Raw genomic sequence first — 21,747 nt, 5'->3', positions numbered from 1 at the left:
AGTAGGATTGACAGTTTATGACATGAACTAATTACCCAATTTGAAATTAAATCCAATTTGTATTGAACTCGAAAAATCCGAGTTGAAGCTTCATGGAATTTGTTATATACATCTTGGTGCACCGTACTCAACTAACCCAAGGTTAGTTTTTGCTTTTCATTTGATGATTAAATGAAAAACAATTATTAAAATTAGAACAAAATACTCATGGATGTACGGTGCATTCGGATGTATATAACAATTTCTCTAGGCTTCAAGGTGTGAAAGGATAAAAACAACTTTAACTTTATCAGTTATCAATACCAGCCTACAAGCAATTTCGTTGCTGTGAATTCAACTAACCACAAAATAATTAAGATATCTCTGAATTCTTATTGATCGAGAAATTCTGGATTCAAAGGTTAATATGTCATCCACTATTGCAACCATCTCCATTTTATTTTATACAGTTTACCTGCCACCCTTATACTTTTATAACATTATTGTCTTATTTGTGACATTTCTTTTGAGCAATTTTCTTACCAGCTAGAAAGTGATTCACTGATTTGTCGTACTTATTAGAGTATTAGTATCACATAGGACAAAAGCATATGAATAAAACTATTGTACAAAAGTTTGTCGTTGCTTGATTCTTGATTTTTTCAAGCTAATTTGGGATGTCAAAAATAAAGTCTTTTTTTATAATTCATGTTGATCAAAATCACTAAACAACATATCCTAAATAGAATATAGACTATAGAGAGGAGTTTATTATCAGGCCTAAACAACAAATTTGGTTTTAGTTTTTCTGTGATTATTGACAATATTCACACAAAAAGTAAAAATCAAAATTTTTAGCATAAAACACAAACTATCGATATCTAAAAGATAGGAGAACCTAAGGCACTTCACCTAATTTTTTTTTTTTTTTTTTTTTCCCGCATTTTGAGCCTTTTTCACTTGGATCTGGGGAAAAAAAAAGTTGTAGATGTTTAATGGCTATCTGTAGGACTTATGATGGTGAATCATATGCAAGGGTTTGATACTCCTACTAAAAAAACGAAGAAAGCAAGAGATGAAAGGAATACACAAAAGCATAGGAGCCAAGATCGAACTCCAGCAGCCTTCTTTTTTGCCCTTTTGATTTCAATCTCAAGGGTCATAGAGTTTCAGTAACGAAAACAACATTAACTTAATTTATATTAAGATACTTAAATTATGATGAATATATGTGAAGAGATTTACAAAAGAATTATTCAATCTAATGCACAACAGCACAAGTGATGATTTACAGATGGCAATTTAAGCTAATTTCCAAACCTGGGGATGGGTACATGTTGTGAAACTTATAACAGAGGATGAAATTGTACATGCGAAGGATCATATACACAGTTTACTGCACAAGTTTGTAAGTTGTCATGGATCTTCATTAGCATGACCTGAGATTAGCGGAAATGCCTCTTTGTTATATCTCTGATCAATTGAAATCTGTACCATAACAAGTTGTTAAACACCATTCTGTTTGAGCATCTGCGGAGAGCTAAAACTAACAATAAGAGCACAGTGAAGAGTCAATTTCGATGTCCTGATCAAGAAAGTCAGGAAATTACCAGTAGAAGATCCTCATCTGTACCAAAAGATTTGCGAGCTTCATCTAGGTGTTTCGAAGAGATTTTCTGATATTTCCTGCACAGTTCCAAGTTAATTAATCTCTTTTAGAAACGAAATAAGCCATTAAAAGAATGCTCCTAGCAAAGAATGAAAGCTAATAAGAAGAATAGTATAACACTCTTAACAGATTTTCTAGTATTACAGCCAAATGTACTTGAGCTAAAGGATGAGCATGATCCTTAAAGCAATATCTGATGTGAATGGATGAGCGTTGCATGATCTATGAGTTGACCAAAATAAAATGCATCTAACTCATACCGCCAAACCATCTAAATCACTAAATTCCTCTCATTTTCACAATTCAATCTGCCTATTGGTCTTCACTCTTCATGATATTAGACTGTAAAATGAGAATACAAAAGTCAAAAAGGATGCAGAACCTTGAGCTGGCAGGATCCCTGATTTCAAACTCATCTTTGTCAGCATCATACCCACAAATTACAACATAATGACCTGCAGAAAGCAGCAGATTAGTAATGACCACGTTAACATGTAAACCAATGGATTTTAGAATCTGTCAGCACATTTGAGCAACCCTTAGCTACTCTCACTTAGAACAGTAGATTTTAGGGAATCAAGAAGGTTAAAAAGATTTGATGAAGAAATTGGTAATCAGATTAAGGGAAAACTAGTATTATATGATTGTTATGATGATAGTCATGTGGAAATCACTGATTACAACCTATAGAGGTTGGTGCTCTGCCAAGAAACAATCTCTCTCTCTCTCTCTCTCTCTCTACTTCACACACTTTTATTTCACCCTGATTTAGACTTTTTACCAACCTACTTAACTATCTTCTTCTACAAGCTACAAAGAACATCATTATCATGCTACTACCTAAGGTGCCCATCCCCTTAATACTGATGCATAGCAAGTTCTAGTCCAGTATCTCATATACTAAGCACTCACGTTGATCTTGATAACTGATAAGAACTTTTTCACTCAATACAAATAAGAAAAAGCAAACTGGGTACAATTTGAAATGTACTACATGAAAAAGAAACTCCCTAGGACATATTTCTTAATATGTCCAACCGAAAAAATATTTTGAATCCCTAAATCATTCAATGATTTTGACACCATCCTTTCCTTTCCTGAATTGCTACAAACACAATTGGTCCCAAGCCATAAGTCTTTAATCTAGACATAAAGTTAATTAGCATATTTAGAAGGTATTAAATTCCAGCGCTGGAATTGATTTTTTTGGAAAAACAACTCCCAATATTCATACATAGAATTGGTTTCTTTCACCTTAATTCACATTATTTTATATTATTTCAGAAAAAATAAGTTCAGATAATTTCAGGTAAAACAAGTTCAGAAAAAATAAGATCAGGTAAGCTGAGCAGCATACTTGCTCAAATGACTAAAAATACCAGGATTTCTGGCTTCTATTACAAAATGGAGAAACGGCAACACCAGTTCTCACCTGTATAGCCCAGATTGCTTCCACATAATTCAGAGATATGGTAGTCCTCCAGCCATGACCGACTGTAATAAATGACATCGCTTAGAAAAAGGTCATTGCCAGATTTTGAAATTAGCAACAATAAAGAAAGATTCAGAACTACGGCTTTCTTCATTCCACCAAAGAAAAGCAAATTCCAGGAGAATAAGTTCAGACAAAGGCTACCCAAGTTTATTTCACAACCAAAAAAAAATCATGTTAAGTTAATTACTCCTTCCATTTCTAAAAGTTTTTCTTGTTTGGATGTGATTGTCTCACACAAAAAAAAAAGAAAAGAAAAGAAAAGAAATTTTAGAGACAGAGGGAGTAGTTCATATCAGTTTCCTTGCCTCTTTCACTGTTATTGGCTGTGTGTGTGTGTGTTGGGGGTGGGGGGGAGGTGGGGATAGGAGGAGGATAACTTGTCAGCTTGGTTCATTTGGGGTGTCAGGTGTGTCCTAAGTTGATTTTTAATTTTTTACGCTTAAATTAACTACTGCAACTACACCTATTTGGAGGGATAGTTGTTGTGCCTAAGATGGGCAAGATAGCAACAAACGCCATGATACTGAAGTTACTATATGATTTGAGGAAGATGCAAAGGGTACATCAGAGTTATAATCCCTGGATGAGTAAAAAGCAAAGCACGAAGATTTCACAACATAAGGTACGTTTCAAGAATATATGGATCAGGGAAAAGCTGAAATGGAAAGATTAAACAACACCATGGAAAGAGATATGACTGCATTGTCATCCTTGAGACAATTTAAAATTAATAGAATCAATGAAGCAGCACAAGAACCAAGTACTAACTATAGTTTGCACTGATCAACCAAAGCAATTGCTACGTATCTTCCCGACAAGATCAAGAGAGGTACTTCTTTTTGACTAAACGATCTGCACTGAAAGAGAAAGTAATGTTGATCAGAAATAATCAACATGATATTCAATTTAATGTAATGTCAAAGCTGCAGGAGAAAAATTCAAGTTTTAAAGCTTTTGTTTTACCTCTATACTGATTCCAGCCTTAAACGCTCTTTGAAATAACATATCTACTCGGACCAAATCATGTGGTAAGTGATCCTACAAAAAATTTAATCATCACTTGTAAATTTGTTATACATCAAGTGTAATGAAACAAAAAACTTTTCCATCATGGTAAAGGTGTAATAAGAACACTTAAAACACTATACAACAAAACTAAAGCCTTGGGCCCTTGACCCCAAAAGGATGGAGTTGGTTGCATGAATTTATCTCCAGTTGTCGTCCACGAGTATCCTCTTCCTCCATACACTTCTATCCTGCGCCAAATGCCCTTACAAGCCCATTTTCTTCATGTTAGTATTAACACCCTCCGTCCAAGTCATTTCAGGCCTCCTATGGCCTCTTTTAAAATCCATATTATACCAAGATTACCAACCCTCTACATTGCTTAACAGTGCATGTACCCGGTTGATGTAACACACGCCCAAACTACAGAAGGCATAAATTTTCATCAAACTAAAGGGAACGAGAAACTATGAAGCATAGATAACCAGAGGCAAACCCTAAATTATTTAGAGGGACTTAAAGAGTAGACGATAACTCCCGGTCACTATAAATAACAATTAAAACATGGCAACAGTAAGGTAAAAATTCAACAATATGTGTGTAGGCACGAAAATTTTGCTCGAAATTTGTGTAAACAATGTGTAAGGGAAATTCTTGTATGTGAAGACTAACCCTCTCTGCACGAAACCAAAAATCATACAAGCTCTTCCATTCATGACCAATGCTGAGAACTCTGTATCCACTGGAGGACAAGGCATTATAACTCAATAATCTCTATAGCTATTTTTTTATTTTATTTTATTTTTTTCACCGGCGACTAGTACACTAAACACATTAGCTTTCCTTCAAAAGATTATCCATAAGTATACTTACATTTAAGCTTTGTCTATATTTAGGCTACATATGAGGTAAAACACACACAAAAGTATATAAAAAAATCATCATTAGTAATGTATATTTATATCCTTATTAGCATGTATGTATTTCATCTGACACAATCGTTCACCTCAAACATTCAACTGAAGCAGGTCATTACCTTGACCTCAATAAACCCTATCAATTATTGGCCTTCTTTGATCATTGGAATTCGCTTACATGTGGTCAAAAAGGCTTCTTCAAAAAAACATTTGGTAATTGGATATTTGGTTGCCTTAAAAGACATTGTTTTTAGTCAAAAGCAATGGCTTTCAGCTGTTTTCTCCAAATGTGGATTATTTAACACAAACGCGTAACAATCAACAAATGATTTTACCCTATCTTTGTAAAACGATAATATAAAAACAGCCAATACAAAGGGTTCAAATGAGCCAAGTGAACTAGCCGACAACCAACTTATTGTCAAATAAGGCCATAAACTAACATGAGTTTAAACAGCCTTTTCACATGCTATAAAAGCCATGCCTGAATTTCGCCATAGCTGTTTATTATTTTATTCTTTTCTTAAAAAAAAAAAAAAATTAAAAACTGTAATCTGCTTGACCCTCTTCAATATTTACAAAAATATACCCTATCAAACATCCCCAATTAATAAGCCCAAGGATCTGTTAAGTATTCCCATTGTATACTGACATACCTCTCACCCTATTATTGTGACTTTCAGACTATCAGTGAAAATGTCAATCCAAAGACTAAGAAAAGCAACATTCTTTATGGAAAACTTTAATGGTTAGACACCAACTAAAAGATAAAAACACCAACATTAATTTTCCCAATCTTTGCAAGCTTACATCAACTAAAAGATAAAAACACCCAACATTAATTTTTCCGATCTTTGCAAGCTTACATCAACTAAAAGATAAAAACACCCAACATTAATTTTTCCAATCTTTGCATAATGAAGAGAAACATACTTCATGAGCTGCTTAGTTGTTCCTTCTAATTTAAATGTCAAATAACATACCACCCAGTTCAATACAACAAATGCTAGTAGGAATACTGAAAGTGTAGGGGAAAGATAAAAAGGGGTATATAGGACTGGAAGCTACCTTATAAAATGACTCCACAGAGAAGTTTGGATTTGCTCCTATAGTCACAGTGAAATAGGAAAAGATGACAGAAAATTTTTGCAGCAAATATGCCAGATCAACAGTCCATATGCTGCCAAATCAAAGATAATTATTAGAACGAAAACACAATATATATATATATAGAAAGAAATATACAAAAAATTTCCAATGAAAAGTTAACATGCCAGCAAAAGAGCTAAGTTTCTAGATACATTCAATCGACTATTTCAGAATTTAACAGCTGTAACAAAAGCCAATGTGCCCTTTTTAGTGAGGGACGTATGGTCGTATGCCAACATCACAGTCAATTATTTGTGAAAAAATTATCTAGAGGTAATAGGAGGAAAAATTAAAGAAACCAAGTCACGGACCATCCTAAATTCCTGTTGCCAGAACACATAGGGATATTCTTTTCACATAGAGGAAACTTCTACTACTTTTTTAGCATAAAGTTACTGCTAAAAAAAGCCTTATCTACCAGTGTGTATAACCCTGGTATAGATGTATGAATTGAGCCAAGGTAATTGTTCATAGTAAGTCTGCGAATACAAAGGTAAGGATATTGCCAAGGAAAACGTAACTGAAAAAATATCAAATGTATAAGGGTGACAGAAGTACAAACTAAAATAGCAGAAACGCAGAAGTGAAGGGAGAGGAAGATGAAAAACTGCCAGAGAGGGTTGAGAGAGGAGGCCATGAAGGTGATAGATACCAACAACATCAACTACAGCAGCCATCAAGGATGATTCTAGTTATTGATGGTGTCTGAAGAGACTCAGATGTATATGGATTTTATGCAACCTAAACCACCCTGAGTTATACTGCAATAAGGAGAAGTGACTGGTCCATGAAGAATTTATTTTCAGCTAAAATTTCTATTTTTTCTCTTCCATATGTTCAGAATTTTAGGGAAGACAAAATATGAACTCCCTCATTCTTGCTACTTCTTTATCTAAACATACAAGAGAAGAAAATCACTCTATCTGCAAAGCACAATTAGTACCCCTTGCAAGATATCATGTTAGTTAGCAACTGCTCCTATTACCCTCTAATCCCAACAGCACTGCCGCTATGAGATTCAGAGTTCATGTAAAGAAAATAAAAGTTCCCAAATATCTCACCAATCTGTATACTCATCATCTTGCATAAGTGCAAGACCCCTTGAAAAGTATTAGCTCTCCATAGATGGCACTTCATTCTTAACCAGACCCCACATCACTAAGCCCCATTTCACTGCTTCCAACTTTTGCAGATAGCTTAGAGCCATATACAACTCAATTGTCCAAAATCCTAAAGAAGGCCTCATCCAGCTAAGTGGGGAGCTACAAGGACTTGAAAATCAAGCAGCAAAAGTAATGGGCAGGATGGCCCCACTGAGGTTTATGTAGGCAACTGGATTCCTGAAGCAAAAGACATAGAAGATAATTGCACAATCTTCTGAAGTTTATGAATATAGAAAAATGGGTGAAAAGAAGAGAACAAAAAAGAATAGGCAGAAATCCAAAAGCTACCATCCATCCCCCAGAATTCAAGCTACAAAGTCATTACCCTGTAATCTTCCATTCTTATATATATTTTTTTTATATCAGCCAACGGAAGACCACGTCGAGGAGCAGACTGTGTAGATACTATCTTTAGATATCAATCCCTAATTCCCTAGGCATAAAGTTGCTAATTATTTCAAGAAAACACAATGCTTCACGTTAAGCTGTTTGCCTGCTTCAATGATGCATTGCATGCACCTCTATGGCTCTATCTACTTCTTGTTTGCGATTTCTCTCTGAACAAAGTAGTGTGTAGATGCCCATGCCAAGATAGCAATGAAACAATGCAATTGCTTAATGAAGAGCCTCTGCATGCAGGACAAGCCCTATCGTATATATATTCTGCAAAATTATTTGACTAGACTGAAAACAAGGGTCCACATATATATTTCAATATTTGAAACCTATATATACTGTTTCTAACTTAGAGGTCTGGACCCCATTGTCAAATGCCATCAAGGATCAAATGAAACTATAAGTAATCAAGCAGACCATATGGTATACTACAAATTTGTCAAGCATGAAGCAAACTATTAATGCTTAAGCTTCCACATTGCTATAAGTTTTTAAAAATTACAAAGTAAATAAGTACATCAACACACCTCCTTGTGCCGCAGAGCTTCTCCAATGTATGCAGGCTGCAGTTGTTGATCCCAATCGTTTGCAAAACCATCAGAACACAGGCAAGACCACAATCCCAATTGGATAACTGATTGACATGAGGAACCTATAAATATTGTAACAAAAGGCAGTGTGAGCATATTTGCACATAGAAATTGAATAGATTCACTTTACAAGCATATGAACTGATGCACCAGACATTAACATAAAGCACAATAATTGACTGGAATGGAAAGTCAACAAGAATTTGATGCTCCACCTCAATGAAACGTAAACGGGGCAATATCACATCGTGGTCTATTCCATCAGTTAATGAATAGAGGGAGCAGGAGCCAGATAAGCTACAATCTGAACTATTTTGTGTAACCTCTTCCAAGCTTAATAATTTATTTACAAATTCACACAATGGCCACATTGGAAAATGAACCGGAAAAATGACCACTTTAGAAGTTCAAATCACTGGTTTGGTTCAACAAAGTTCATCTCCTGGCCTGCAGTCCACCAACTGCAAGTCTGCAATAATAAAACAATAGCACAACAATGTCTATTAAAGGATCAAAAGCAAGAGCTGACCAAAACAAGCAGCTTCATAAAGTATATAAATATCAATGTACAGGCACAATACAAAATTGAAAACTAATCGAGAAAATTGAGTTGCTATTGGATTGACTCATCTCGACCACAGGAACTTAATGCATTAACTGAGCTTTTTTCTTGTATCAATTCAGTAAATATTGGAGAGACAGCACCACTCAGAAAGCATTTCTTAGAAGTGATGCTTGCACTCTGAAAGTCCAATACAACATGCCTCTCATCCATGCTTCCACACCAATCCTTTTATCATAAAACCATACCATTATATACCATCAACTGTCTGCTACCTCTTTTTTTTAGCCATAAGGAATAGAAAGACAATACGGATTTGAAGTATATGGATATGAAGGAGTTAGGAAGGATATGAAGTATATGGATTTGCATGAAAATGAGGAATTTGATAGTAAGGGATGGAGAAGGAAGATTTTCGTGGATGACTATACGGAATAATTACTTTTGATTCATTTAGCCGACCCCACTTATGGATTAAGGCTTTTATTGATTGATTGATTGTATAGAAAGATAATGCAGTAATTGTCCATGTAATTCAACATTAAAACATATTTCAGAATCGCAAGAGTACTTATCCAGCAAAATTCAGTTAGAGTGCAAAATAATACAACATTAGCTTTGAATGTTGAGTTACTGACCTAACCCTACCAAATTATCCCGAACAAAAAATAGTGCCAAAGAACAGACAAAATTTCTGGAACTTAAAATAATCCAAAATTCTTTCAGATTGCAGCAGTAATAAGTTAATAACTATGAACTAATTGATCAAAAACCCTAGATATTTAAAATTTTAAATAGCTCGAATTTCACAGAAATAAGCTAAATTACGCAACAAGTACAATAATCAATGACCTAATAAGATCGAATTAAAAAGCTAAAATGCTCATTAATTTAACTATAAATCGATACTTCGTAATAAATTCAGATTAAAAAACAACAGTAATTAAATCAAAAAACCTAAAAAATGGAACTGATTCAACTCAAATAATAAAATTTATGTACCTGAAATTCGAGAAATTAGGTTGAATTATAGTATTTGAATAAGAGCAGAAGTGATGAAATACGCTTCTCAAACAATTCTTCAATTATTAATTCTGGTAAAGTTTGAACATTCTTCCTGATACTAATAATGACTCTTCCCAATTTCTTGAATCTTCTCTCTTATAATCTGGGGTTTAATAATTGTATAATTGTCATTTTCCTTAAAATTATAACAGCAATTACACACAGAAAATCGCTTGCATTATTGTCGGTAATTTTGCACGAGATTTTCTATGTTTGTTTTTGTCTTATTTCGCTCTGATTTGTGGTAAAGCGGGAGGTAATTTAGGTGAAAAAAATTTAAAGTAGGTAGATCATAATTCATTAATGACGGATTTAATTCCCTCAACTACCTTTAATTACCCTTATTAAGCATATCACGGGTTCAAATTAAGATAAGCTCTGTAATCATGACGAGCTATTGTGTCTGTCTCGAGAAATTATATAATGATATTTAATAAGTACAGTGTACACGTTTCTTAAAAAAAAAAAAAAAAAAAGTACAGTGTACACATAGTAAAGTTGATATTTAAGGTTTTTTTTTTTTTTTTTTTTTTTTTTTTTTTTTTTTTTTTTTTGGTGAACATATTTAAGTTATTTATCTTGTGTTGTTTTCATGTTCGATATCTGGTTGTTAATTTGGGCCATACACCAATAATCTTTATTCCAAAAAAAATATGGAAGTAAAGTGTACAATATATAACGTGTCAATTTCGGATTTGTTTGTAAGGGTATATGTTAATATTGTAGTTTGTTTCTATTTACGACTAGATAAAAGGTATTGTGTGAACGTTTGAGTTATAAAGATTTTGTTTTAACTATTAGTTTTTAATGTAATATATTTTGATTTTAAAAATTTTGTTTAACATATTGTGAGCCATTTTTTTTTCTTTTTTAAGTCTTAAAATTCCAAAATAATATTACTCCATATATTGTTACATTTTGTAAAACTTAAAATGATTTAAAATATCATAACAATACTTTTGCTTTAAACATTTATTTCTTCATTGTGCCAACATTGTTATATGAAATTTTATAGCCAAGAATTTTTTTTTAATTTTTTTTTTTGGACACAAAGAACATAATTAAAAGTGAATAGTGTATGAAAAAGTACTAAAGTTAGACGTATAGTACCACATATAAATAAAAGGCTAATGTTTTGATACAAACTAAACTTGACCTACAATTACTAGAGAGATTGGAATTTGTTCATGGGAAAATTTAATGAGTGGATAAGCTTCTTATTAATCAACAATAATTGGGCAACTTTGTCTTTCATCCAAATAGTATTGGACAACTTACCTTCTAAAAAGGACGACTTAACTTTATTTCACTATCTTCCTCCAAACTCCAGTTCGTCTTCAAGGCCCCCCGCTTATACATGTGATCCGTACTATTATTTGAGTTATGGGCTTGAAATTCTCCAGCTTATTCAAAATTCATCGTTAATAGTCCATTATCAATTATTCAAATTTGGAGAAGTCCATTATCAAATGTTGATATGTCTATTAGTTTTATTTTTTATTTATTTTTTTATTTTTTTTCAAAACATGTCTATTAGATATGGACATATGCTTCAACAACTTGCTAAACTCACTCTTTCAATCCCAAAATTAAGAGGTTATAATCTATGATTTTGGACCAATTTTGGGAAATTTTTCCAAAGTCAAAGTAAATGCGTGGGTTGTCCCTTGAGATCATAAAAGTTAGTTTGGAATCATAAAAGACCTATCAATTGATGTATAAAGTCTTGAGAATGAATTTAATTCAATAGAAACTTTTGCGTGAGACCGGACTCACCGTGAGTTTAATATATCCGACAATAGTATTCTAATATATGATATTAATATTTTAATATCTGACATAATATTTGACATTAATAATCTAATATCTGACATTAATAATCTAATATTTAACATGAGAAATCTAATATATGACATTAATAATCTAATGTCAGATATTAGATTATTAATGTCAAATATTAGATCATTAATGTCAGTCTGTCAGATATTAGAATATTAAGTCATATATTAGAATATTATTGTCAGATATTGAATTATTATTGTCAGATATATTGGATTTACCGTGAGTACGACTCACCCAATTTTTTTCCATTAATTCAATTATGTAGCTATTTAGGAGTAATATTGTATTGATATTGAAGAATTGGATGAGGTAGTTGTTTATATCACCAACTTAGTTTACTCCAAATCTCCAATATGAGTATATATGAAGCCAACAATGATTAATATTGCCTTGATAAATCCAATGTAGCCAAATGATAATCGAATTAGTTGCGATTAGAAGCTATTAATCTAAAACCTAACTACTATTTAAATCTTCTTATCCACAAGTCAATCTCTAAGTGTAGCAAGTCTATCATATCTATACACTAATAATAATGCATAATGTTGGACGAGAATTTGAAATAAAGGACAAGAACAATAAGGTATATTATCAACTTTCTATTCTTACCCCATTTTCATTGCAGCTTTGGAGGCATGCAACAATTTGTCACTTACATCGAGTAGTGCACTAGCTTTTGATTTAAAGTTTGTGCCAAATTATCATCGGTTATGTTGATACCTTTAGTTTAAAATGGTTCATAAGGTAGTAAAAAGGTTGAATTTTGGGGTTGTGGCTTGTGAACTTTGAATAAAAAGTGAACTTTCACTTGATTCCCTCTTCAAAAATCAAAATGTCAATTGTTTGTGACTTTGTTGTAGGACGCAAAACGGCTACTCCGTATTATCCGTTCAAGAAACCTAAAACGGCTACCAAATTAGTTTAGCTCATGTCCCTCTAGTTTTTAAGTACTGAGTATTCTAGAGAAGTGCAATTTTATCTTTTTAGATTGACGTTTGATTTTATCATAAATTTTTAGTCTAAAACTTTAAAATTACAGAGTACACCACTTTTTACTTAAAAGAAAGCTTACAAAAAATTGTAACACTTTAACATTTGACATGCTTACTAATTGTACAGTACTAAAATATCCTTAATTTTAAAGGTTGGATAAAAGTGAAGTTGGATAATACGGAGTAATATGGAACAAATTAATGATATGGAGAAACCAAGAAACAGAGAGAGTGTCATTTCACAAAAATGAATTGTATACTACCTATACTACATTACATTAATCACATCAATATTCTTGTCAAAAAAAATAAAATAAAAATAAAAAAATTACATCAATATTGTATTTTTTATTATTTTTTCCATAAAAATAAAGTAATCAGCAACAGAAGTAAACAAATCAAATGAGCTACACACTAGTATTACATTAATTTACCCCATCAACCATTAGCATATTGTCTCCAAAAGTAAATGACAAGGTTGGGATAAATCAAGTAAATGACAAGCAATAGCTTGAATTTCAACATTAATTTAGAATTACGGCCGTTCATCTCCACCACTATCCATAGAGAGTGCTTTTTACCTTATCTTGTCTTAACTTCAAAATATGTGCCTTTTTCTTTACCATCCTATTTAAATTATACTTCCGAAAATGCCCTTGTTGGCTGCCTCCAAAGTAGAGCAGTGAGCTTTGTGACTACGTTTAAAGAAGAGCGTAGACTTAAATTCTCATAAATGCGGGATTCACAGGCAACTCTCTCTTTGGAGCCTTCATACTTCATAACTTGATAGGTTGACATTTTTCCATGAATATTGGTTTCAATTGACCAAACAGACTGAATCAATGACGAACCAAGATTTTCTTACATGCCCATGATTTTTTCAGCCTCGTATTTAATGCTACTTCACCTTGGTCAATCATGGAGTATCTAGCTAGTTGATTAACTTAGAGGTCAGGCAATCATGATTAAAGGTTACTAAAAGCAAGGTAAATTATTCCAAAAAATACGCATAGATTGATAGGCGTAAAGATGTTACGGAGTAGTTTGTAAGGTACTTGTATAGTTGTATAGATCAATTGTTTCTTGTTTGATCAATAAATGGTTATGGGTAATCTCACGTTCATTTTTGTTATTTCCTCATTGATGTTGTTAAATATATAATCCTAATAATGTATTGATTTAAGTTACGATGAAAAAGTGACTTAAGCAACTAACCTATGGAGTACCAACTTTGTTTTTTTACATAAATTAAAATGTAGAGTATTTATCAACCTATTAATTGAAATCCAATCAAATAATATATGGAGTAGTTTGTGGGTTACTTGTTTGAGTATACAATTGTCTGGTATGTTTAGTACAACATTAACTTATAGTTGGAGGGCATGAGTAATGGCTTGCTACATTACTTAGTTGCAAATTGTAATTATGGTCAAGCAAGCAATATATAGTGTAGTTATCAGCAAAGTGTTGACTCACTTGGTTAGGTTCTTATCTCAGATCCTATAGGTGTGGGGTTGGAATTCTATCAAGTGAAGGTACTTGGAGATAAGGATTCCCTTACCCTCCCCTTTTTATACTCTCAAGTGCCTGACACGCAAATAGTGGGCAAAAAAAAAAACCGTGAGAGTTATAAGGTTTGGTCTACCAAGAAAAACTAAAAAGGGTATATTGGTAAATCAAAGTCACGTTGGCAAAAAGCCAAGGACATGCATTGTCTACTCCGTAATTCCTATATAGCCGTTCAACAAAGTGCCATATCATATGTGACCATTTCAACCACTCCCCAATATTTTATTATTAATTTGAATTGTAGATAAAGGTGGGAAGTGAGAGAAAAATACAGTGAAAGAGTAAAGAGACGTTGGAAGATCTCAGCATCAACCCACCATTTTTAAGTTTTTGACAGTTACTACCTCCCAATCTCTCCTTCATCTTCAAATCAACTTTCACAATTACAAAAGAGGTTAAATAAAGAATCTTAATAAAGATCATATTTTTAGGCCCACTATTTTCTTCCTTTACAAAAATTCCCAGTTTAATAAAAAAGCTTCTCATACTATTCAATCTTCCCCCATTCAAAAACTCAAATGTTTGTTCAAGATTCGAACTTTATTTTCTGGGTTTCAAATTTTGCTTGAAAATCTTCCTTAATTTTGATCTGGGAATTCCAAAGATTGAAGCTTTTTGATGATGGAAGCCTCGTTTAGGAAAGATGATGGGTTAGACTTAACTGAGTCAATTGAGTCAGTCACTGAGTCAAGTGCTGAGCGTAGAAGAAGCAGGGAGAGTAGCTCTGATAGTAGACCAAGCTCTGAAGCAGTGACTAATTCAGGAAAGAAATCCTCTGTTTCGCCTACTCTGTTAGGTTGGCCGATTAAAAAAGCTGCAATTCCCAAATCCGCTATTTCAGGGTCACAAAAGCCCGTTTTAGCTGATGATTCTGAGCTTAAAAAGCATAATTTGAACCTCTCTGGTTAGTTTTGAAGAATTTAATTTTGCTTGTGCTTTAATTTGATTGGTTGTGTGATTTTCTTATACTTAATTTTGGGATAATGAATGTTGAATTTTAACTGTTTGTTGAAATGTTTCAGAGATGGAGATGATGAAAGAGAGGTTTGCAAAGCTATTACTTGGAGAAGATATGTCAGGAAGTGGAAAAGGGGTTTCCACTGCTTTAGCTGTTTCTAATGCCATTACTAATTTATGTGGTACTAACCTTAATTCTTAACCTTCTATTTTTAGATTCAGTGTTTGAATGGTTTGTTTTTAATGTCTAATATACTTTGAATTATGGGTTTATAGCTACAATATTCGGGCAATTATGGAGGCTAGAGCCGTTGCCGGTTGAGAAGAAATCGATGTGGCAAAGAGAGATGGAATGGCTGCTTTGTGTTGGTGATCACATTGTTGAGTTGATACCAACTTGGCAGACTTTTCCTGATGGAAAAAAATTAGAGGTACTCTATTACTTCAATTTTTCTTTTTTATTCTGCATTTCTCTATTAATTAATGTATTGAGCATAGGAATGTTTTTAGTCGATGAAACAGTGTCATAAGATGGAAAATATGCACATTGAAACTCCTTATTATAAGAAAATGTTACAATTCTGTGTAATTCTGTAGTATTTGATCTTTAAATCTGGAAGAACAAGGGACAGTGTGAGGATACATAAAATATATCTAATTGTGGACTAATTGGGTGTGTCCAAGTCTCATCACATGTCTTTAGGTGTTTAAGAACATAAATGGATACATTAAGATGGAATTTATCATTGCAATTTTTTTAGAACAGTCATCTTACATGTTACATATTTGCTGCAATGCTTTTCAGGTTATGACTTGCAGACCTCGGACAGATATATTCATAAATCTTCCTGCTCTTCGCAAGCTCGATAATATGCTCATTGTAAGATTTCAATTCTGCTTTACTTCATGGTAAATCAGTGGTTTCCAGCTTCCTATAGCTTAACTATTTTATGTTTTCGCGGTTATCAGGATATACTCAACAGTTTCTGCAAGACCGAGTTTTGGTATGTCGATCAAGGAATCGTAGCCTCAGATTGTGATGGCTCATCCTCTTTTCGAAAGACATTACACAGGCAAGAGGAGAAGTGGTGGCTACCAGTACCTCGGGTACCGGCTGGTGGCCTGCAGGAGAGTTCTAGGAAGCAGCTTGATCACAAGCGCGAATGCACCCACCAAATACTCAAAGCAGCCATGTCTATCAACAGCATGGTTTTAGCCGAAATGGATGTTCCTGAGTCCTACTTAGAAACCCTTCCAAAGGTCTATAATCTCATATTGTCTCATTGTTTATCAATCTAGGTTATTTTGACTATTATTTTGCTAAAATCTGATGTTTTGTTATATAATTTGATTTTATCAGAATGGAAGAGCTTGCCTAGGAGACATGATTTACCGGTACATCACGTCAGATCACTTCTCTCCCGAGTGCTTGCTTGATTGCCTTGACCTGTCATCTGAGCATGTTGCTCTTGAAATAGCAAATCGTGTGGAAGCCGCTATATATGTCTGGCGGCGAAGACACCATCCGAAACCTGTTAATAATCCCAACCGTACCACCACAAAATCGTCGTGGGGGATGGTCAGAGATCTGATGGTTGATGGAGGAGATAAGAGAGAGCTCCTCGCCGAAAGAGCTGAAAGGTTGCTGCTAAGCTTGAAGCAACGGTTCCCTGGCCTCACTCAAACTTCTCTAGACACCAGTAAAATTCAGTACAACAAGGTTAATTTCGAATTCCTTAATTTTTTTTTTTTCTTTTTGTTTTTTTACTTATGTACAAATTGAATTCATTTTTCTCCTGTTGGTTCTTAATTCAAATTCCTTGCTGCAGGATATAGGAAAATCCATTCTAGAAAGCTACTCGAGAGTTCTAGAGAGCTTGGCCTTTAACATTGTGGCGCGCATAGATGATCTATTATATGTTGATGACTTAACCAAACATACTGATAAGTTATCCTCAGCGCCTAATGTGAGTGTTATGGCTCACAAGAAGGTCTCCTTACCACATTCAGTGCCTCCCACGCGTACACCTTACGGGTCATCACTAACCACTCCAAGCTTCTCACCTGGCCCGTTAATTAGTCCAGCAAGAGGAGTAGACAGAACTCCTTTTGTCAACCGTGAGATTATTAGTAAGCCTTCCAAGCGCGGTATTGGGGTTAAGAGAGCACTCACTAACTACCTAGGTGGTGAGTTGAAGGCTAAGAACAGTGCAAACCAAATAGAAGGCCCTCCTGCTTCAACAAAGTCAAGCATTGGCTCAGGGTCACCTGCATCATCTCGCGATGATTCAGAGAACATTGATCCTCAGAGAGTATCGATAACCCATCAGAAGCCTAGCAGATTTCGATGAAATCTCCACAAAGGGTTACTCTTTTACTGACATATGAAGGATTTTTTGTTTCTTTGGATTGGTTTTAGGATACTTTACTAAGCATGTTTGTAGTTTTGTTGTTTATTGAATTATTTGTCCAAAATATGTGTATCTATGTAGATTTCATATTGAGAATATAAAGATTGTTTAGGCATTGATCATTGCCAACTTCTTGCCTGTTTTCATATTTAAATCCTATATTCATCAAAAGTATGCTAAAACCTTAAGGTTCATATATTATGGCATGTTATGATTATAAAAAAACGCGATGTAGTTCTCTCTTGATTAATTAATCAATGACGGAAATGGAGATGATTAAGCATAAGTCATGGATGTTCGAGAACAATATCTATACAGTTGTAAGAAGGTACATATTGTCAGAGAACATACGAGGAAGTCAATGTTACAGCGTTCTAGGCACGTAGGTGATGTTGAGAAAATCAATGAGGAAGGATGTCAATTTGGGAAACAAAATTAAGATTCGAACTTGGGGCTTCTTTGCACCTAAAACAAGAATCAATGAATCATACCTCGAGACCAAATGCCTTTATTATTTCATTAATAAAAGAGCAGTAGACCCCACACACTTCTTTGATTTTTTTATTTTTTATTTTTTGATTTTGATCAACTTTAATTTGAGTTTTTGACCCTTTCTTTTTGGACCACTTCCCCCAGTCCCCACCCATAATACCACCACTCCTCCACCGTAGACAGTTCACTCTTCTCCAACAAAACAACCAGGTCACCACCTTTGACGACTGTTTATTTCCCTTTGACCCTTTCTTTACTAGACTTCTTGGTAATTCTTCGCATTGGGAAACAATTTGGGTACTCCCAAGTCCCGACGATTAACTCCCACAATATTTTGTACCAGTATACTTTTACAAGAAGGAGTGTCAATATCAATTTTTCTAGTTTATTACTATTTTACACACGAATAGATCCAAACACTAGAAAAATGAACACTAAAAGTCTTTTGTACAATTGTACTAAATCATTTTTTTAAGCATACACTTGATTTTACCTTTATAAATGCAGAATAATATAAGTACCAAGTATATGGATTACGAATTAGCTATTTTCCGATTAATTACTTATATTTCCTCCTTTTGTTAGTTGACCCATTTTTTTCAATCATGTTTTTCAATGTAAAAACTTTAACAAAATCCTACATAATTATATTATCTTTTAGATATTAACAAGAATAGGAAAAATAATTAGGAATAGATTGAGTGTGTATTACTCTATTAGTCCAATACTCCAATCATAATATAGGTTTGTTTCACATACAGTACATCTCAATAACATAATGTAATAAAGTTGACATCATAAATCAACGTACGATCAGAATCCGACCCGTTGCTGACTTGCATCACCTAATCGCGCTACACCTTTTCCTTTAGCTTTGGACCAACAGTGTAACACTCTTCCCAACAACTCACTATAGTCCACCTACTAGATCTACCACTTAGAAAAAAATGTCGACACACCACCACAAACCCTTAGGCACCGCCATACACATCACCGCACTCGACGGCATCATCCACGTTAACTCCATCTTCACCCTCGCCGTCTTCATCGGCCTTTCATGGAACCCAAACGACCCATCAAACACTCTCATCACTGACCCATCTTGCACTTCTTACAACACTTCTATCGCTGAAAACATCGTCGCTTTTCACGTCTACTCCTTCGCTTCTTTCCTCTTCTCTAGTCTCGTCGCTTTGGGCCTCAAACAGGCCTTCCGAATCTCGGCCCATTACGACTCTTACCGGGCCTTTGTTCATACTTCGGGCCTTCGGGTCGGGATGCTTGTTTCTGCTGTTGGATCTGTTTCTGGGTGTGCTTTTCTGATGTTGGCTTTGATTAATGTTGCTCAGATTAAGCTTGGTAGTTTGTCTTGTGGGAGTTCTCATACTTTTGCTGCTGTTGTTCCTCTTGTTATTTTGGTTCCTTCTGCTCTTCTTATTTATATTGCCTTTGTTCTTTATGCTTTTACTCGTTAGCCTTATTTTGTTACTTTGTACTTTGATTCTTGAACAACTTTGTAAAAAAACGTATGGGAAGTTGTTGATTTGATGATAATGACAAATGGGGTTTTTTTATTTTGATGATTTGAATTGGTAATTGAATAATTGTAAAATGTTTGCTGTTTTTGATTGATTGTTGCCTTATTGGGATGATGATTTATAAAAACGAAACCCGAAAAACCCGAACCGAAAATCAGGGTTACAATTGCTAATTACAGTAGTTCTTTATCATAGCTTGTTGTACATACTTTTTCAATCTTGTAAGGGTCATTTTTAGTGGGGTGGAGGGAGTATTATTGTTTGAACTCCGTGCAGCAATCTATCAAAACCATCAGTGCTGAATTTCACAGCTCAAATGTTTTCTGTATTCAATGGAAGTTGAAACATATAAACTTCAAGTTAAGACACTAACCTAAACTTAGAAACTTAATTGACTGACTTATAAGTACTCTTATAAGACAGAAAACAGAATTACAGGCACGATTCGATTGGAATGGACATTATTTCGCTTAATTGTGTATCTCTCAGCAAGTAATACAAAGTATGATTCTTTGGATTCTTTCAGTTATGTAAATTTCCCACATATAACTCTTCCAGTTTGATTTATCTCTTAGCTAGATTGTCTTAGATTTATACATACTAGGATGCTATTGGTTATGATCGTGTTTCGTTATGTTGGGGGGTGGCCGGGTGGGAGGGTTAGGTGTGTGGAATTACATAAGTGAAAGATGTAGAAAGTGGTGTATGCAGTAGTGAAACCTTGTATGATAGCATTAGCATTTGCTGTACTAAAATTACCCTGTTAGTATGAGCCAAATCACCTTATGAAATAATTTTTTCGAGCCGAAAGTGCTGTACTATGTTTTCTATCCTAGATTAGTTATTTAGTGCTCTTATAATGCTTCCTCCACTACATAATGGAGGACATTATCATATTTTATTTCTTACTAATCTTGACCTCCTCCTCCCTCTATATAAATTCCCAAGTGACTGATCATTGGACATGCATAACTTAATCACAGTGAAAATTGAAGCAACTAAATCTTCGAAAATGAAGCATATTATTCTGTCTGTTTTCCTTGTTCTTGTCTGCATTGCAGAGTTTCATGGGGTGAATGCTGCCGGTGAGTGTGGGAGATCATCCCCGGAGAAAGAGGCATTTAAACTTGCTCCCTGTGCCGAGGCATCTGAGGATGAGAATGCCCCAGTTTCAGACAGCTGCTGCGCTAGGATTAAACAGTTGGGTCGAAACCCAAGCTGCCTCTGTGCTGTTATGCTCTCCCACACTGCCAAAAGTGCAGGAGTCAAAGCTGAGGTTGCTGTCACAATCCCTAAGCGATGCAACATTGTTGATCGTCCTGTTGGTTACAAGTGTGGCGGTGAGTTTGAACGTTACTAGAACTTATCTGATTGTTTACTTATTTTTATTTTTTATATTATTACAATTGTCACCATCTTCAGTGGCTGTTCATATACTGATGTCTGACTGACATGTTTCTCTCTTGCATTGCAGCTTACACATTGCCTTGAAGAGTTCAAATTGACGAACTCATCTTATTGATGAACTCATCTTATTATATCGATCTTTCTGTGAATAAGAATTGGACATAGACCTGGAAGTTTGCATCTGTATTTAGCTTTTCTAATGACAGATGTAATACAACTTGATCTTGATCAATATGAATAAATGATTTGTTTTCAGTTCAGTACTTTTGTGCCTTTCAGCTTTCGCAAAGTAAAATGGAACAAGTTTTCCCATCTTTAATGTCATCAAACCCATTAAGGTATATTGGTTCAAGTATAGTTTGGCTAGAGTAATTTTCTCATTATGCAACGACATTAAAGAGCTTTTTAATTAGAATGAACATTCAAATAAGAATATATATGGATTTAGGGTATAGCGAAACAAAACACAAGCAACTTACTATTCCAGAACGCGAGTTTTGATCAGCTTCTGAAACCAAATAACTTGAGGATCCTACAAGATTTTCTTGG

The 21,747-nt window shown here is 34.2% G+C and overlaps 4 protein-coding genes across 5 annotated transcripts; 3 read left to right on the top strand and 1 right to left on the bottom strand.

The window, feature by feature from the left end:
* Positions 1 to 1,152: 1,152 nt before the first annotated feature.
* Positions 1,153 to 10,335, bottom strand: LOC110699191 (protein GUCD1). 2 transcript variants are annotated; one of them, XM_021876683.1, is made up of 10 exons: positions 9,928 to 10,335; positions 8,579 to 8,832; positions 8,301 to 8,425; positions 6,134 to 6,245; positions 4,107 to 4,181; positions 3,912 to 4,000; positions 3,081 to 3,142; positions 2,031 to 2,103; positions 1,590 to 1,655; positions 1,153 to 1,467 (listed from the first exon to the last, which is right to left on the bottom strand). In XM_021876683.1, exons 2-9 carry the CDS (start codon positions 8,732 to 8,734, stop codon positions 1,634 to 1,636), a joined length of 714 nt encoding a protein of 237 aa, XP_021732375.1. In that variant the 5' UTR covers positions 8,735 to 8,832; positions 9,928 to 10,335; the 3' UTR covers positions 1,153 to 1,467; positions 1,590 to 1,633. The 2 variants fall into 2 exon arrangements, with proteins under 2 accessions (XP_021732375.1, XP_021732374.1); XM_021876682.1 differs by having other exon boundaries at positions 1,590 to 1,665; positions 9,928 to 10,328.
* Positions 10,336 to 14,589: 4,254 nt separating this feature from the next.
* On the top strand, positions 14,590 to 17,890 carry LOC110699190 (rop guanine nucleotide exchange factor 7-like). Its single transcript, XM_021876681.1, has 7 exons — positions 14,590 to 15,297; positions 15,416 to 15,532; positions 15,627 to 15,781; positions 16,156 to 16,230; positions 16,320 to 16,610; positions 16,711 to 17,070; positions 17,180 to 17,890. Exons 1-7 carry the CDS (start codon positions 15,012 to 15,014, stop codon positions 17,699 to 17,701), a joined length of 1,806 nt encoding a protein of 601 aa, XP_021732373.1. The 5' UTR covers positions 14,590 to 15,011; the 3' UTR covers positions 17,702 to 17,890.
* Positions 17,891 to 19,058: 1,168 nt separating this feature from the next.
* Positions 19,059 to 19,836, top strand: LOC110699187. Its single transcript, XM_021876678.1, has one exon. The coding sequence runs from the start codon at positions 19,201 to 19,203 to the stop codon at positions 19,726 to 19,728; it is 528 nt and encodes a 175-aa protein (XP_021732370.1). The 5' UTR covers positions 19,059 to 19,200; the 3' UTR covers positions 19,729 to 19,836.
* Positions 19,837 to 20,462: 626 nt separating this feature from the next.
* On the top strand, positions 20,463 to 21,458 carry LOC110699189. Its single transcript, XM_021876680.1, has 2 exons — positions 20,463 to 21,131; positions 21,266 to 21,458. The coding sequence occupies exons 1-2, from the start codon at positions 20,756 to 20,758 to the stop codon at positions 21,280 to 21,282; spliced, it is 393 nt and encodes a 130-aa protein (XP_021732372.1). The 5' UTR covers positions 20,463 to 20,755; the 3' UTR covers positions 21,283 to 21,458.
* Positions 21,459 to 21,747: the final 289 nt, after the last annotated feature.

Source organism: Chenopodium quinoa, unplaced genomic scaffold, assembly GCF_001683475.1.
Source record: "Chenopodium quinoa cultivar QQ74 unplaced genomic scaffold, ASM168347v1, whole genome shotgun sequence".
Lineage (NCBI taxonomy): Eukaryota > Viridiplantae > Streptophyta > Magnoliopsida > Caryophyllales > Amaranthaceae > Chenopodium > Chenopodium quinoa.
Note: the sequence above shows the minus strand (reverse complement) of the source record. Positions and strands in the feature narration are given on the sequence as shown.

Excerpts from the sequence above, each read along its gene's own strand:
- LOC110699191 (XM_021876682.1), bottom strand. The coding sequence starts at position 8,734 with ATGTGGCCATTGTGTGAATTTGTAAATAAATTATTAAGCTTGGAAGAG. Across the intron at positions 6,246-8,300 it reads AAGCTCTGCGGCACAAGGAG|CATATGGACTGTTGATCTGG; the intron begins GTGTGTTGATGT and ends TTGATTTGGCAG. Across the intron at positions 4,182-6,133 it reads CTGTGGAGTCATTTTATAAG|GATCACTTACCACATGATTT; the intron begins GTAGCTTCCAGT and ends AATTTTTTGTAG.
- LOC110699190 (XM_021876681.1), top strand. The coding sequence starts at position 15,012 with ATGATGGAAGCCTCGTTTAGGAAAGATGATGGGTTAGACTTAACTGAG. Across the intron at positions 15,298-15,415 it reads GCATAATTTGAACCTCTCTG|AGATGGAGATGATGAAAGAG; the intron begins GTTAGTTTTGAA and ends GAAATGTTTCAG. Across the intron at positions 15,782-16,155 it reads CTGATGGAAAAAAATTAGAG|GTTATGACTTGCAGACCTCG; the intron begins GTACTCTATTAC and ends AATGCTTTTCAG.
- LOC110699187 (XM_021876678.1), top strand. The coding sequence starts at position 19,201 with ATGTCGACACACCACCACAAACCCTTAGGCACCGCCATACACATCACC.
- LOC110699189 (XM_021876680.1), top strand. The coding sequence starts at position 20,756 with ATGCATAACTTAATCACAGTGAAAATTGAAGCAACTAAATCTTCGAAA.